This window comes from Bufo gargarizans, chromosome 3 (genome assembly GCF_014858855.1).
Source record: "Bufo gargarizans isolate SCDJY-AF-19 chromosome 3, ASM1485885v1, whole genome shotgun sequence".
Taxonomy (NCBI): domain Eukaryota; kingdom Metazoa; phylum Chordata; class Amphibia; order Anura; family Bufonidae; genus Bufo; species Bufo gargarizans.
The window spans coordinates 281,336,686-281,353,580 of NC_058082.1; the positions used below are offsets into that span (position 1 = coordinate 281,336,686).

General features: G+C 43.0%; 1 protein-coding gene across 1 annotated transcript in view; it reads right to left on the reverse strand.

Moving 5' to 3' along the window:
- The window catches only part of TXLNG (taxilin gamma), a 52,704-nt gene that overhangs the window by 22,444 nt on the left and 13,365 nt on the right, over positions 1-16,895 (reverse strand). Inside the window, exons 2-7 of the mRNA XM_044286121.1 lie at positions 15,569-15,842; positions 12,283-12,374; positions 11,242-11,412; positions 10,440-10,634; positions 8,835-8,954; positions 7,766-7,840 (exon numbers count right to left, since the gene is read on the reverse strand). Coding sequence (XP_044142056.1) covers positions 7,766-7,840; positions 8,835-8,954; positions 10,440-10,634; positions 11,242-11,412; positions 12,283-12,374; positions 15,569-15,842 — 927 coding nt within the window. The remainder of the gene's footprint in view (positions 1-7,765; positions 7,841-8,834; positions 8,955-10,439; positions 10,635-11,241; positions 11,413-12,282; positions 12,375-15,568; positions 15,843-16,895) is intronic.

Sequence of the window (16,895 nt, forward strand, 5' to 3'; positions counted from 1 at the left end):
GCGTTGGAGTATCTCTAGAAATGTTGGGGGTTGGCAGGACTCACCGGCATCAGATATCGGTTAATTTTTGACCTATCTAAAATATTGAGTAATACTTGGGTGAGGGTTCAGGGCTCGGGATCTTGGGGGGTCCGGGCATCGGGTGCGACCCGGGATGCGGCTTTTCCTGTTGGACATGAGTTCCAACTACGGGCAGTGATCTGACACAGGTGTGGTTTGGGTTCTACCATCTGTCTTTTCTTAATGAACTGGAGTCGGTGTTGGGCTCTGTTCTCTTAATGAGACAGTGCTGGTTGGCTCTGTTTTTCTCCTTAATTGCCGGAGATTGCTGAGCGACATTTGACTCGAGTCCTCTTTCCACGAGACATCGTGGTAAACCCATGCGAGTTATGCTTAAACAGGGCATCAACATTTAACTTAACTATACGGGGATGAGGCAGTAAAACCCGGGAGTGGGCTTTATACCACTGCGATGGAAGACTGCTGGACCCCCCTCGGTTTTCCTTCGGTTCTACGGAAGTGTGCGATCAAAGATCGCTGTGAGCCTGCCCCGCACGGTGTATGTGAGCACCAGATGATTCGCCACACGAGTGTTGATCCTGTCGGTGGTGCTTACTTATGTTTGAGGGAGGCCGTATGAGGTGTGTGTTCGCTGCTTGGCGGGCCGCGGGCCTCTGTTCCCTCCCCGTACAGAGATAATAATATTAAATAAGATGTCTTTCTCTATCTGCGTTGTTAAAGCTCTTGATGCCGGGTGGGCCCTGCTTTCTTCCCAGGTAGTGAGATCTCTATTTGATTTAGTTAATATGTATATAATTATGGGTACCTGCATGAAATTATATTTAACCATGGTTAAAAAAACTAGAACTGACGGACTTTTGGATTTTATAGTACTGTAAATGGAATATTGGTATGTATTTTTTGTATGACAATAAAAAAAATCAAAGTTTATAATAAAAAATAAAAAAATAAAAAAATAAGTAAAATTAAGACAGATTGCGAAATCACTGGGGGAGGTCCTTTTAGTGATAAGATGCTATCAATAGTTAATGATAAAACTAGACCAATCCCATTTTTGAATGAGATAAAAAGGTTAGGTGAACTGACAGAAGGGGCATCAGCTCTTTGAGGGGGAAGTTCTCTAAGAATAATCTTCCTGATCTCCATCTGATCCCCTTACCTGAGTGGATCATCCAGCCAGCCATCCGATTGACTACCTATTCAGCTATTGGTGGCAGCCATCTTGAAACCACACCGTGATAGAAGATAGGACTTGTGGAATTTTAGTCCTGAACCTTGAAACTGATTTCTACTAGCCGATACACTGGTATAGTATTAATTTGCCTATAGTTTGTAGGAGATTTAATAGAATATATATCTATATATACAGTGGATATAAAAATTCTACACCCCCCTGTTAAAATGTCAGGTTTCTGTGCTGTAAAAAAAAAAAAAATTAGACAAAGATAAATCATTTCAGAACTTTTTCCACCTTTAATGTGACCTATAAACTGTACCACTGAATTGAAAAACAAACTGAAATCATTTAGGTGGAGGAAAAAATAAAAATAAAATAAATAATAATGATAATAATGTGTATGCATAAGTGTGCACACCCTCTTATAACTGGGGATGTAGCTGTGTTCAAAATTAAGCAATCTTATTCAAAATCACGTTAACTAAGAGTCAGCATACACCTGCCATCATTTAAACTGCCTCTGATTAACTCCAAATAAAGTTCAGCTGCTCTAGTTGGTCTTTCCTGAAATTCTCTTAGTCTCATCCCACAGCAAAAGCAATGGTCCACAGAGAGCTTCCAAAGCATCAGAGGGATCCCATTGTTAAAAGGTATCAATCAGGAGAAGGGTACAAAAGAATTTCCAAGGCATTCGATATACCATGGAACATTGTGAAGACAGTCATCATCAAGTGGAGAAAATATGGCACAACAGTGACATTACCAAGAACTGGACGTCCCTCCAAAATTGATTAAAAGACTAGAAGAAAACTGGTCTGGGAGGCTACCAAGAGGCCAACAGCAACATTAAAGAAGATGTAGGAATATCTGGCAAGTACTGGCTGTGTGGTACATGCGACAACAAGCTTCCGTATTTTTCATATGTCTGGGCTATGGGGTAGAGTGGCGAGACGAAAGCCTTTTCTTACGAAGAAAAACATCCAAGCCAAAACACATCTGAAGTCTCCCAAAAGCATATGGTCTGATAAAAAAAAAAAACACACAAGGTTGAACTTTTTGGCTATAATTCCAAAAGATATGTTTGGCGCAAAAACACCACTGCGCATCACCAAAAGAACACCATACCCACAGTGAAGCATGGTGGTGGCAGCATCATGACTTGGGACTGTTTTTCTTCATCTGGAACTGGGGCCTTAGTTAAGTTAGAGGGAATTATGAACAGTTCCAAATACCAGTCAATATTGGCACAAAACCTTCAAGCTTCTGCTAGAAAGCTGAACATGAAGAGGAACTTCATCTTTCAGCATGACAACGACCCAAAGCATACATCCAAATCAACAAAGGAATGGCTCCACCAGAAGAAGATTAAAGTTTTGGACTGGCCCATCCATAGCCCAGACCTGAATAGAAACATAGAATGTGTCGGCGCATAGGAACCATTTGGCCCATCTAGTCTGCCCAATATACTGAATACTATGAATAGACCCTGGCCCTATCTTAGAGGATGGCCTTATGCCTATCCCATGCATGCTTAAACTCCACTGCATTTGCAACTACCACTTCTGCAGGAAGGCTATTCCATGCAGTAAAGTAATACTTCCTGGTATTACTTTTAAACCTTTGCCCCTCTAATTTAAAACTATGTCCTCTTGTAGCAGTTTTTCTTTTAAATATTCTCTCCTCTTTTACCTTGTTGATTCCCTTTATGTATTTAAAAGTTTCTATCATAACCCCTCTGTCTAGTCTTTCTTCCAAGTTATACATGTTAAGGTCCTTTAATCTTTCCTGGTAAGTTTTATCCTGCAATCCATGCACTAGTTTAGTAGCTCTTCTCTGAACTCTCTCCAAAGTATTAATATCCTTCTGGAGATATGGTCTCCAGTACTGCGCACAATACTCCAAATAAGGTCTCACTAGTGCTCTGTAGAGCGGCATGAGCAGCTCCCTCTTTCTACTGGTAATGCCTCTCCCTATACACCCAAGCATTCTGCTAGCATTTCCTGCTGCTCTATGACATTATCGGCCTACCTTTAAGTCTTCTGAAATAATGACCTCTAAATCCCTTTCCTCAGATACTGAGGTTAGAACTGTATCACTGATTTTATATTCTGCTCTTGGGTTTTTACGCCCTAGGCGCATTATCTTGCACTTAACATTACATTTTAGTTGCCAGATTTTTGACCATTCCTCTAGTTTTCCTAAATCCTTTTACATTGGTGTATCCCTCCAGGAACATCAATCCTGTTACAAATCTTTGTGTCATCAGCAAAAAGACACCTTACCATCGAGGCCTTCTGCGATTTTGCTGATAAAGATATTAAACAATATGGGTCCCAGAACAGATTCCTGAGGTACCCCACTGGTAACAAGACCATGGTCTGAATATACTCCATTGACTACAACCCTCTGTTGCCTGTCCCTTAGCCACTGCCTAATCCATTCAACAATATGGTAGTCCAAGCCCAAAGACTAATTTATTGATAAGCCTTCTATGTGGGACAGTATCAAAAGCCTTACTAAAGTCCAGATAAGCGATGTCTACTGCACCTCCGCCATCTATTATTTTAGTCACCCAATCAAAAAAAAATCTAAGATTAGTTTGACATGCTGTTTTTCATCTTTCAATCCATGGGATTTTAGATGTTCCACAATCCTCTCGTTAAGTATGGTTTCCATTAATTTCCCCACTATTGATATCAGGCTTACTGGCCTTTAGTTGCCCCATTCCTCCCTGCTACCTTTCTTGTGAATGGGCACAATATTTGCTAATTTCCAATCTTCTGGGACAACTCCTGTTACCATTATTTGGTTAAATAAATCTGTTAATGGTTGTGCTAGTTCACCGCTAAGCTCTTTTAATAGCTTTGGGTGTATCTCATCAGGCCCCTGTGACTTATTTGTATTAATTTTAGACAGCTGACTTAGAACCTCTTCCTCTGTAAAGACACATGCATCAAAAGATTCATTAGTCTTCCTTCCTGAGGTCCCTTTCCTTCATAAAAACTGAACAGAAGTATTAATTGAGGCAGTCAGCTAGTTCTTTATCCTCTTCCATATACCTTTCCATCTTGTTTTTAATTTGGTAATTCCTTGGTTTTAGTTTCCTTTTTTCATTTATGTATCTGAAAAATGTCTTATCGCCTTTTTTCCCTGACTGAGCTAATTTCTCTTCTACCTGTGCTTTAGAAGCTCTCATAACTTGTTTGGCCTCTCTGCCTAATCTTATAAATTTGCCTGTCATCCTCATTTTTGCCCCCCCCCCCCCATTTGTGAATACTAAATCTAAAATGGCCTCCTTCCGGGTTGGCTCCTCCACTACTTGCTGTAGAGATAATCCCAGTAGGGAATTTAGAATATCTGTACTCCTGGCTGAACTAGCTATTTTGGTTTTCCAGTTTACATCAGGAAGATTTAAGTCTCCCATAATGATAACTTCCCCCTTCAATGTCATTTTAGCCATTTCCTCAACTAGTAGATCATTGAAAATCTGTGGAGTGATCTGAAGAGGGCTGTGCACAGGAGATGCCCTCGCAATCTGACAGATTTGGAGTGTTTTTGCCAAGAAGAGTGGGGGCAAATGTTGCCAAGTCAAAATGTGCCATGCTGATAGACCATACCCAAAAAGACTGAGTGCTGTAATAAAATCAAAAAGGTGCTTCAACAAAGCATTAGTTTAAAGGTGTGCACACTTCTGCAATCATATTTTATTTTTATATTTTTTCTTCCTCTACCTAAAAGATTTCAGTTTGTTTTTCAATTGAGTGGTACAGTTTATAGGTCACATTAAAAATGTGGAAAAAGTTCTGAAATGATTTATCTTTGTCTCATTTTTTTACATCACAGAAACCTGACATTTTAACAGAGGTGTGTAGACTTTTTATTTCCACTGTATATTCAATTAACCATACTTTGTGTATAGTATCTGTTTTGGAATAAGGCTGGGGTGTAACTGCAGTATCATTCTAAACCTTGCTCCAATCCAGGGAGAAAATTAATTATATATCCACTACAATACCTTATTATGACAATACCTCCAATTATATTTAAAGCAATTTGATACCTGATTTCTCTCAGCCGACAGATATCATACTAAATCCAAATCTGGTTTATACCATATTTCATCTTTTATCTAGATAGATAGACACACACACACAGACATTATCAACCATACCGGCCTAGAACTGAACTTAGTTCCTTGGAGATGATACCGTGTTCTCACCAGCATATAATAAATATAAAAAAAATATATATACAGTACAGACCAAAAAAGTTTGGACACCTTCTCATTCAAAGAGTTTTCTTTATTTTTATGACTATGAAAATTGTAGATTCACACTGAAGGCATCAAAACTATGAATTAACACATGTGGAATTATATACAACAAAAAAGTGTGAAACAACTGAAATTATGTCATATTCTAGGTTCTTCAAAAGTAGCCACCTTTTGCTTTGATTACTGCTTTGCACACTCTTGGCATTCTCTTGATGAGCTTCAAGAGGTAGTCACCTGAAATGGTTTTCACTTCACAGGTGTGCCATCAGGTTTAATAAGTGGGATTTCTTGCCCTATAAATGGGGTTGGGACCATCAGTTGCGTTGTGGAGAAGTCAGGTGGATACACAGCTGATAGTCCTACTGAATAGACTGTTAGAATTTGTATTATAGCAAGAAAAAAAGCAGCTAAGTAAAGAAAAACGAGTGGCCATCATTACTTTAAGAAATGAAGGTCAGTCAGTCTGAAAAATTGGGAAAACTTTGAAAGTGTTCCCAAGTGCAGTCACAAAAACTGGCTCACATGCGGACCGCCCTAGGAAAGGAAGACCAAGAGTCACCTCTGCTGCGGAGGATAAGTTCATCCGAGTCACCAGCCTCAGAAATAGCAGGTATACAGCAGCTCAGATTAGAGACCAGGTCAATGCCACACAGAGTTCTAGCAGCAGAGACATCTCTAGAACAACTGTTAAGAGGAGACTGTGTGAATCAGGCCTTCATGGTAGAATATCTGCTAGGAAACCACTGCTAAGGACAGGCAACAAGCAGAAGAGTTTGGGCTAAAGAACACAAGGAATGGACATTAGACCAGTGGAAATCTGTGCTTTGGTCTGATGAGTCCAAATTTGAGATCTTTGGTTCCAACCATCGTGTCTTTGTGCGACGCAGAAAAGGGGAACAGATGGACTCTACATGCCTGGTTCCCACCGTGAAGCATGGAGGAGGAGGTGTGATGGTGTGGGGGTGCTTTGCAGGTGACACTGTTGGGGATTTATTCAAAATTGAAGGCATACTGAACCAGCATGGCTACCACAGCATTTGCAGCGGCATGCTATTCCATCCGGTTTGCGTTTAGTTGGACCATCATTTATTTTTCAACAGGACAATGACCCCAAACACACCTCCAGGCTGTGTAAGAGCTATTTAACCATGAAGGAGAGTGATGGGGTGCTGCGCCAGATGACCTGGCCTACACAGTCACCGGGCCTGAATCCAATCGAGATGGTTTGGGGTGAGCTGGACCGCAGAGTGAAGGCAAAAGGGCCAACAAGTGCTAAGCATCTCTGGGAACTCCTTTAAGACTGTTGGAAGACCATTTCAGGTGACTACCTCTTGAAGCTCATCTAGAGAATGCCAAGAGTGTGCAAAGCAGTAATTAAAGCAAAAGGTGGCTACTTTGAAGAACCTAGAATATGACATATTTTCAGTTGTTTCACACTTTTTTGTTGTATATAATTCCATGCATACAGTGTTTTTTATGGGTGGAACCGCTGGTGCTGTGTGTGCAGGACTATATTCTATACAGGGGAGGAGGGGTTAAGGAGTTAAAGAGCTGACTGCAACGCACTCTGGGAAATTAAGGTGCTGGATTGCTTTTTTGCATGCATATAGTGAAAATAATAGTGTTTCATTATTCCAGATAATTTGTAGGATAACACGCCCACTCATCTGCCATCTGAAAATGAAAGACTGTCTTGTTGCAGAAGATCCTCATGAAGATTCCTGCTTTCTTTCTAGGTGTTCCGTCCCTTTAAAAAGAGGATCTGTAGCAACTCTTGACATGTAGTAAATCATTTTAGTCTGGATGTTAGTCTGGATGAAATGCCAATTCTGGAGCATCTAGACTCTTTGTGATGTTTATGAATAAAGGTGGGTGTAAACAGTTGGGGGTGTGTCCCTACACAGTCTGACCCTCTCCAATCAGTGCTGCCAGTGTCAGACTGTGCAGGGACACCCCCTCTCCCCAACTGGTAACACCCAGCTGTACCTTTATTGATAAAAATCCGGCAGGGACAATATAGGAACGGCACAACATACAGTTATATGAAAAGATGTGCAAGAATTATTACATGGGGAATGCAAGTTTTAATAAAAAAGAACTGTCAAAAGAGATGACAGGACCTCTTTTAGAAAAAGATCTCTATGCTGATTTTTTTTTTTTGTAAAAAAAAAGAAAGAAAAAAAAAAAAAGAATCCCCACACAAGGTGTGTGGCATATTGTATGTGCTGTAAGTAGAGAAATGTGTATAAAAGTGTAAAACACATGTAAGAAGGAGAACAGGTCATAGTCATTACCTGCTGCTTTAACTGACTCTCTTGCTGCTTCAGCTCCTCAAATTTTTGCCTGGTTTCTGTGGCTTCATTCAGCAACTAAAAAGTAAAATATTGAATATATTTTTTTTATTATGCCCAATTCTCCTAAGAATATTAGTTTTCCACTCAAAGTAAATACCCCAAATGGTTTTTAGGAAAGGGGGACACCACGTCCCCCTTTCCTAAAAATCATTTGGGGTATTTACTTTGAGAGGAAAACTAATAAGCTGAATAAGTCTGCCTACTACTGAAACACAGCAATAATACTAAAACACCTTGTATTTTAGAGGAACTCACAGTAGATCATAGAGGAGCACAGACCTGTAACACAGCACAAAAGGTATGGCAAACAATAGGGAATACCTTATAAAATATAGAAAATGGTGCAGAATTTCAACAAAGACTATATTAGTAAGTGATGTATAATCATCTCACAAACACATTGGTCAACAGTAACCAGAAAGTGGCCACCCCCTTTAAGGCTGTATTAGACAGCCTGATGTGGCAGACAATTGTTGGGAAGGAAACATTCCCTCCCAGCAATCGCATGCTCACTAGCGCAGGAGACCACTGCTATTACATGCAGCATTCTCCTCCACAGCACAGGGAGGAGTGATCACTATGAAATTGCTCGTCCCCATGCTATAGAGTGGTTTGCCGGAGGCAATCGATATTAGACACCACGATCTGCCGCCTGCAAACGATAATTATTTTAACATGTCAAAAGATTTGGATTTCTCGATGAACGCTTATTAGAGATTATCTGCCGAAAAACCTGCAGGTGTAAAGCCTCATGCAGACGCCCGTGAACACAGTCCATGAGATACCGGAAAGGCATTGCAGGAGCGCACGGAGTCATTGGTTGCTATGACGCCGTGCGCTCCTGCAATGCCAGTCCGGTATCTCACGGATGTCTGCATGAGGCTTAATACAGGCTTTACTCCCCCAGCTCCCCTATAAACTCTCAGGCCACAGATCACCAGTACAACACACAAGGCTTGCACAGCTACTCTACCTGAATTGCACTGGTATTTGCTCTGCTTGCACTTACAAATTCTCTTTCATGCTGGTGCCGTTCCTCCGCTTCTTTCATAAGCTGAGTTGTCTGCTGAAGTTTTGCATCGATTAGTTGCTGCTGTAGCTCCTTATGTTTGAATACTTTATCAATGTGCTGCAGAAGATAAAAACTAGTAGATTTACTTCCATTAAAACAATGGAAATGTACTTTTTTGGTATATAACATGGATCAGCCTACAGTTTTCTCATACATGCCTAGCTTAAAGGGATTCTCTCTTTTGGACAATCCCCATTTGTTCAAGCACAAAGTGCTCTCCTGCTGGGACCCCTGAGATCATGAGGCGCTCCGATGTGTTCCTGACAGGAATATATTGGCAAAAGTCTCAGCTTTTAATATCTGCTTGTATGACTAGCTAGTATAGTCAGTGGCATATCCGTTTGGTGCATTTTTTTCTGCGATTTATATCATTATATTTTCATCCGCACAATGCTCCGTTTTGTGTAGGATGCCTTTGTGGTGCATGTGGACCGCGCCGGCATCCTCCATTGTACACATTTTTTGCTGGGGATGGTTGTTTGCTGCGGTCTGAGCAGTTCCCCCATATTTGTCACTATATATTTCTGTGATTCTGACCCCTGAGATCAGCTGCAATCTGTGTGGAAACCTGGCAGTAAAGGGGGAAATTTATCAAAACTGGTGTAAAGTAGAACTTGCTTAGTTGCCCACAGCAACACCTTTCATTTTCCAAAGGAGCTCTGAAAAATGAAAGGTGGAATCTGAGTTGCTATGGGCAACTAAGACAGTTTTCCTATACAGAAAGTATGATAAATCTCCCTGCAGAGCCACCACAGGGGAAAGCAGCATTACACAGTACCCAAAGGGTTCTCTGCGTCAATAAGGACTGGAGAGATCGTAAAATGCAAGAGACCAATTACAACTTCTTTAAACTCTGACCAAGAGATGGAAATTCAGAACGGATGACCAAACCCCCACATTAACTCAGAATTCCCCAATAGTGAATATACAAATAGGTTTTCTAAATTGGAGAACCCCCTTTAAGCTGTGTATAGATTCAAGAGCATCTTGGCAATTTAAACAGAATGCACAAACAACCTTAGGCCTGTGGGTGTCTGGATAGTCCCTAGGCCATCACTGGTAAACAAAAATCCAGAGAACATCTTTTGTGCTCCTCATAGATGAGCGCCCCAAAGGGGATCAGGTGGGTAACTTACTTCCTACTATAGCCTATAATCCATCGAAAATTGAAAAATTACCTGGATCAGAATCCATAAAGGTGCAGGATGATTACAGATTTTTTTTATATTTTAAATCCTAAAAACAGAAAGGGGTGACCCACTGATCATTATACTACATCTGAAATCAATGTCAAGACAAAAAGAGAAAACGTGCACAACAGCACAAATTACTATAAGGAGATCTTCACACAGATTTGCTGCATAGATTATCCCATTCATCTGCATAGGGCTTGTCGAAATCCATGTGCTTACTGCCAACCAGGAACGGATTTTCAGTCACAGAAATTTCTGCAACAAATCTGCCGCTTGTGAATACATCCAATACTGCACGCAAAAATATTTCACATATATGGCTTTGTGCTTAAATGTGAATAAATAGTACCTCTTCACGTAGAGCATACTGTTCAATAAGTTTCTTTAACTTATTTCCCAGGTCTACATTCTCCTGGCGGAGCTTGGCATGGTAGACATCATGTTGTTCCATCTGTGCTTGGATTTCATTCAGGGTCAGCTGGAAATGGGCAGTGGCTTCTTTGCGCTCTTCCTCATACGCACGTGCTTGATGCAGATTGTCTTCCTGCGTTTCAGAAACATTTTACATTCATGGACATGCACGTCCAATACACAAATCAAACTCTGGAAACATTTAAGATGAGGAAGGCCACATGTTCTAATCCAAGGATTGACTGACAGCAGGAAAAGTTACTGGGTCATATCTTAAAGGTGTTATCCCAAGATAAATGTAAAAATAAAAAAACATATAGTACATGACACTCTCTTTCTAACAAAGCTAGAATCAGCCCTGTACCTCACATGGGTCCAGAGATCTACCAAATTCATTGCTTACTGCTCTGCTGGATTCATTTCAAGCCGACAGCTCTGGGGGAGTGCCCTGTCTGCTGCAGATGTTGGCAGGTTATGGATGTAACTGAGCATGTGCAACCACCTCAGTGAGGTGGACGGAAAAATAAGCAAAAGAACAGCAGGTGGCGCTATACAATAACTCAGTGGCTACACTACATTCTTGATTACATGCAATTGCTACGGATTCAGATATGGATATTGGACTGAAAACTGCAAAATATTTTTCGTGGAACAACCCATTTAATAACCAACTCTGAAAGTGGATATTACTTCCAAGACCGTGTGAGGCGTAGCATCTTTTGATCTAGCATGGATCTAACCTTTAATGTCTTGTTGTGTCTCTGGAGCTCCCGGCACAGGGACTCAAGCTTGCTACGTGCCAGAATGGCTTTGCTGTGCTCGCCCTGAAGGTGAACCTTCTCCTTTAGCACTTGTGACTGTTTCTTCTGCAAAATCTTCATCTGTTTCTGGAAATTCCGGCTTTCTTCCAGCTGAAATCAGAAGAAAAGAAGGTTAGGGGCTTTTTACAGAGATGCTTCTGTTACATACATGCTGCTATAACAGTACATAATGAAATGAATGAAAAAGTATATTCAGTTCCACATCATTAGGGAAATAAGGCCTGGATTATAGTCAGTAATTAAAGGAAATCTCAGAGATGTTTGATGGGGTTCATCATTTCAGTGGGAACCCAATATAGTTAATATAGAGCAGCTTTAATAGGACAATGTGATTTACTGTAAAGGTGCATCTTATAATAAAACCAATTTAACAGTCAATAAGCCAAATGGTACAACCCACTTTACTGCTGATGTTTGTCGGTTGTAGGCATCTGTGTGGCTAAAATAGGCAAAAACATAAAGGGGTTGTCCAGGTATTTATTTATTTTTAATCCCCATACGCCCAGCGGTACATGTGAAGAAATCTATAATCCATTCTCGCCACTGCTCCATTCTGGCACAGTGACTTCTGGGCTGTCTTCACTGGACGTCCAGTCCCCGTCTGTGATAGAATCTGCAACCAGTGACTGGCTTCAGTGGTGGTGTTATCAAGCAGCACATGAACCAGCAGCATCATGCTACTTGCAGATACATTACTGCTGAGGCCAGTCATTGGCTGCAGCTGCGCACATGACCTCATATGTGGGAAGTTGACAATCAGGGACTGAAAGTCCAGTTAGGACAGCCCAGGAGCCATGTAGCTAGAATAGAGCATAGGGGAGCAGATCAGTATAGAATTATTAATAGGGGGAAATCTTAAAAGGCGAGTTCACATACTTCCGTCTTACTGTGGTCAACCAGACATTGGATAAAAGTCAATATGGAACATAAGCCTGTTAACTCATTCTACACAGTACATACAAGATCAGCATATTTCTTGCAGAGTGCTGCCAGTTTTTCTTCTGGAGACCTCAGAGTGTTCAAAGCCTGCATCAAAAGTAGCACTTCTTTACCTGCAGGCCAAGCAAATAGGAATCAGTCTCTGAGAAACCAACAGCTTGATTACTACATTTTTCCAGCATTGATCACACTTCTAGTAAAAGGCCTAGACACACAGAAGGTCCGATAGCCGAGATGTCTAATAAAACCGAGGACGGGAAGAAGAGAATTAGTAGCCATTTATTTTAACCAGACCAAACAAGAAAATGTAAGTAAAGATGGTACTAGGGCTGCAGTAAACGAATATTTTTGTAATCGAGTATTCTATCGATTATATTTCTCGATTCATCGAGTAATCTAATAAGAAAAAGCTACTTAAAATAACGTACGTAATTAGGTATGTATAAAGTTATTGGTTTGAAGGGGTTAATAACTTTATACATGCCTAATGCCAAGGTGCTTCCATTAACCCCTCCAAACCAATAACTTTATACATGCCCATTGGGTTTGGAGGGGTTAATGGAAGCACGTTGGCATTAGGCATGTATAAAGTTATTGGTCTGAAGAGGTTAATGAAAGCACCTTGGAGGTGCCTTCATTAACCCCTCTCTAAACCAATAACTTTATACATGCCAAGGTGGTGCTTGCAGCCTCCATTAACCACTCTCTCTCCATCTGCCTCCCCCCAGCCTCTGATCTGCTTGCCCCCGCCTCTGATCTGCTTGCCCCCGCCTCTGATCTGCTTGCCCCCGCCTCTGATCTGGCTCCCCCCCCCCCCCCAGCCTCTGATCTGGCTCCCCCCCCCCCAGCCTCTGATCTGGCTCCCCCCCCCCCCAGCCTCTGATCTGGCTCCCCCCCCCTCTGATCTGGCCCCCCCCCCCCCGCCTCTGATCTGGCCCCCCCCCCCCCAGCCTCTGATCTGGCCCCCCCCCCCCCAGCCTCTGATCTGGCCCCCCCCCCCCAGCCTCTGATCTGGCCCCCCCCCCCCAGCCTCTGATCTGGCCCCCCCCCCCCCCCAGCCTCTGATCTGGCCCCCCCCCCCCCCCCAGCCTCTGATCTGGCCCCCCCCCCCCAGCCTCTGATCTGGCCCCCCCCCCAGCCTCTGATCTGGCCCCCCCCCCAGCCTCTGATCTGGCCCCCCCCAGCTTCTGATCTGCCTCCCCCCCCTCCCCCCAGCCTCTGATCTGCCTCCCCCAGCCTCTGATCTGCCTCCCCCCAGCCTCTGATCTGCCTCCCCTCCCTCCCCCCAGCCTCTGATCTGCCTCCCCCAGCCTCTGATCTGCCTCCCCTCCCTCCCCCCAGCCTCTGATCTGCCTCCCCCAGCCTCTGATCTGCCTCCCCCAGCCTCTGATATGCCCCCTCTGGTAACGCAACCCCCCCCCCCTCCCTCCCTCCCTCCCCAGTATTAATCATTGGTGGCAGTGGCCACAGGGTCCCCCTCCTCCCCCCATCATTGGTGGCAGTGTCAGTTCCGATCGGAGCCCCAGCAGTGTAATGCTGGGGCTCCGATCGGTTACCATGGGAGCCAGGACGCCTCATAGGTCTGTGCGGCGCATTGCTAATGCTGTAAGCATTAGCAATCCGCCGCACAGACAGAAGAAGGAGCGACCGCCGGCCACAGCGCACGTGAGTATAATGCGCTGCTCTCTGCTCACTACTAACATACCATGGCAGCCAGGACTTAAGCAGCGTCCTGGCTCCCATGGTAACCGATCGGAGCCCCAGCATTACACTGCTGGGGCTCCGATCGGAACTGACACTGCCACCAATGATGGGGGGGAGGAGGGGGACCCTGTGGGATATGGCCGGCACATTCATTGGTGGCGCAGTGGCCACAGTCCCTCCCCTCCCCTCCTACTTGGTCTTCAGCGGCAGCCGCGCACAGTGGGGAGGGAGAGACTCCCTCCTCCTCCTTCCTCCGCTGTGCCGGCCGCTCAGTCCTGCCTCTCTGGCTCCGGAGGACACGGAAGCGGTGAGTGAGACGCTTAATTTCACTCCCGCTCCGTGATCACGTGATCTGAACGATTCCTCGATGCAGGGAAACTGCATCGATGAATTTTTTGACTTGATTTAATCGAGTTATTCGAATAATCGTTTCAGCCCTAGATGGTACCTCTGAACGTATACCAACATAGGTGCCAGCACACAAAAAACAAGACAAATGCATCTAAGCAATATAAATAATAATATAAAAGATATCTCCACAAAAATCCTATGGAAAGAGGGTTGCTTGTGGTTAACAGTCCAAAAAATTACACAGCATAATATAAGATAATAAAAAAAATTAGACTGTGGTTGATACCTTTTAATGGCTAACTGAAGAGATGATGACAATTGCATACTTTTGAGACTACTTAGGCCTCTTAAGACAATAGCTGAAGATTCACATATTTATAAAACAAAGTACATAGGAATAATGAGGTAAATGAGACAAGTGATGTAGATCAATGTGAGTGGAGAAAAAACTGTTGTATACACAAAGAAAATGTCGCTGTCCAGTTGTGCCCGCTAAAAGATGCTGAGGATGAGGCCCAAGTAGCCTCGAAAGCCTGCAACTGTGTCCTCATCTTTTCAGTTAGCCATTAGAAGCATCAACCAGTGTGGAATCTCATTTTTTATCTTCTATTTACTGGCCAACACGGTACAAATATATGTTTACCAGCATGAGAGGTGTAGCAACACTATAAAACCAGAAAAATCGAACTTGTAATATGAAGAATTCCCAATTTCACTCTGCAGATATGGATTATTCTTTACAGGGAGCGATCAATCAGTGCTCTAGTTTAATAAAAATGAAGTCATGTTTTATTGGAGAGGGCATTTCCGTACATACAAGGGACATCAAGTAAAATTTTATGGGACTGTTATCAGCAGGCAGTATGTAATGGTTTAATTCCCCTGTGGTGGCGCTGTGAATCAATCAATGTCATTTATTACAGAGGATTGCAGGGGGCCCAGTGATCAGGGGACTCTACAGAAAAAGGGTTGCCCAAAGGGGCCACCGTTAAGGCTAAACTCACATTTTGAATATAAAACACAGTGGTAAATTCCTGATCTAAATACAAATGTAAAATGTGGGTTTTCAGACCTTGAAGTTGAAGTGTGGAGTTAAAAAAAAATCGGCAAATATTCAGGATTTTAAAGTCCGCAGCACATGCTCCATTCCAGAGCCTTTCCTCTGGTGCATGTGAATGAGGTTCTCAGCCCCTATCACATGTTGGGGAGTGGACTTGGTTGCAGATTTAGGTTACTCTGCTATACAACTTACCTAGCGTTTTCTCTTTATTGTTCTCACTTCCCGGGTCTTGCTGGCCATCGGGAGGCCCCAGTCTGGTGTCTTCTCTTCCTGGGGGTTTCTCTCGAGATGCTTTCACCAAGAAGTCTGACATCATGTTGTGTTCAATGTTGGTGGTTTGTACTCTCTCTAGACACCGGGAACTGGACAGTCCTTTGCCATTCTTCACAGATAAAGACTGCCTGGGGCTTACCAATGGTTCAGCGTTACTCTCAGCCGGCTTTAGTTCACTTTCTCTCATCAAAATCTAAGAGAGGACACAAAACAAAGACAACAGGGCTTCATACAGAATAAATAAAGGGGACATCACAGAGATTTTCCTCGAGTTTGATATTGATAACCCATCTTCAGGATAGGTTATCAATATCGGATCGGTGGTGGTCTGACACCCGGCACCCATGCCAAGCAGCTGTTTTAAGAGGCTAGCCTTCTCACAGCTTACCAGACACAGGGGCGTAACATTGTAGTGGCCCAGGCCCACTCACTCACTAAGCCATGTTACCAATGAACGTGACGTCACTGGTCTAGGAAGAAGCAGCGGTGGTCAACGGAGCACCATGGGTTCTTCAAACAGATGGTCAGCAGGAGTGCTGGGAATCAGACCCCCCAACAATCAGATATTGATGCCCTATCCTGACAGGTCATCAATATTGAACTCCTGCAAAAGTCATTTACTGTAGTTTGACATTTAGACCACATCAAAAACTGACATCGTGCTCAGGACTTCATGTCATCGATATATACGAAGTACTAACTTTCAGTGGGGCTGATGTTAGAACACCTGTAGATGATATGACTGCATCGTGAGACATACAGGCGCACATAGAAAAACTGAACGTGTAAATTTTTTTTTAAATCTTCTGAAGTGAAGGTCAGGTAAGGTACTGTTATGATTGAAAAGTCCCACAATTGGATACCAGCAATACTATAAAACATATACACAGGGTAGCTACATATAAACACAGATGCCATGTTCTCAGGTAATACAAAATATCTGGGCAGCAGTAAGTACACTAAATACAGACTACAGCTCTACCTGTATCTCTCCCCCCTCCCCCCCCCCCCCCCCCCCCATCCCACACACACCTCCAATGCCAATATGAGGGTGCTGTGATACTCCAGAGAGGCACAGGAGCCAGATGGGACTTTTATTACCCAGATCCAGTGCCATCCCTGCACCCCGGCATAACAGATTATTATTATTTTTTTTACATAGACCTAAGTTTACAAGCCCCCAATATTCTGATAAGGACGACTGATGGGATTTTGTTTTTTACTTATTATTAAATGTATTAATGTA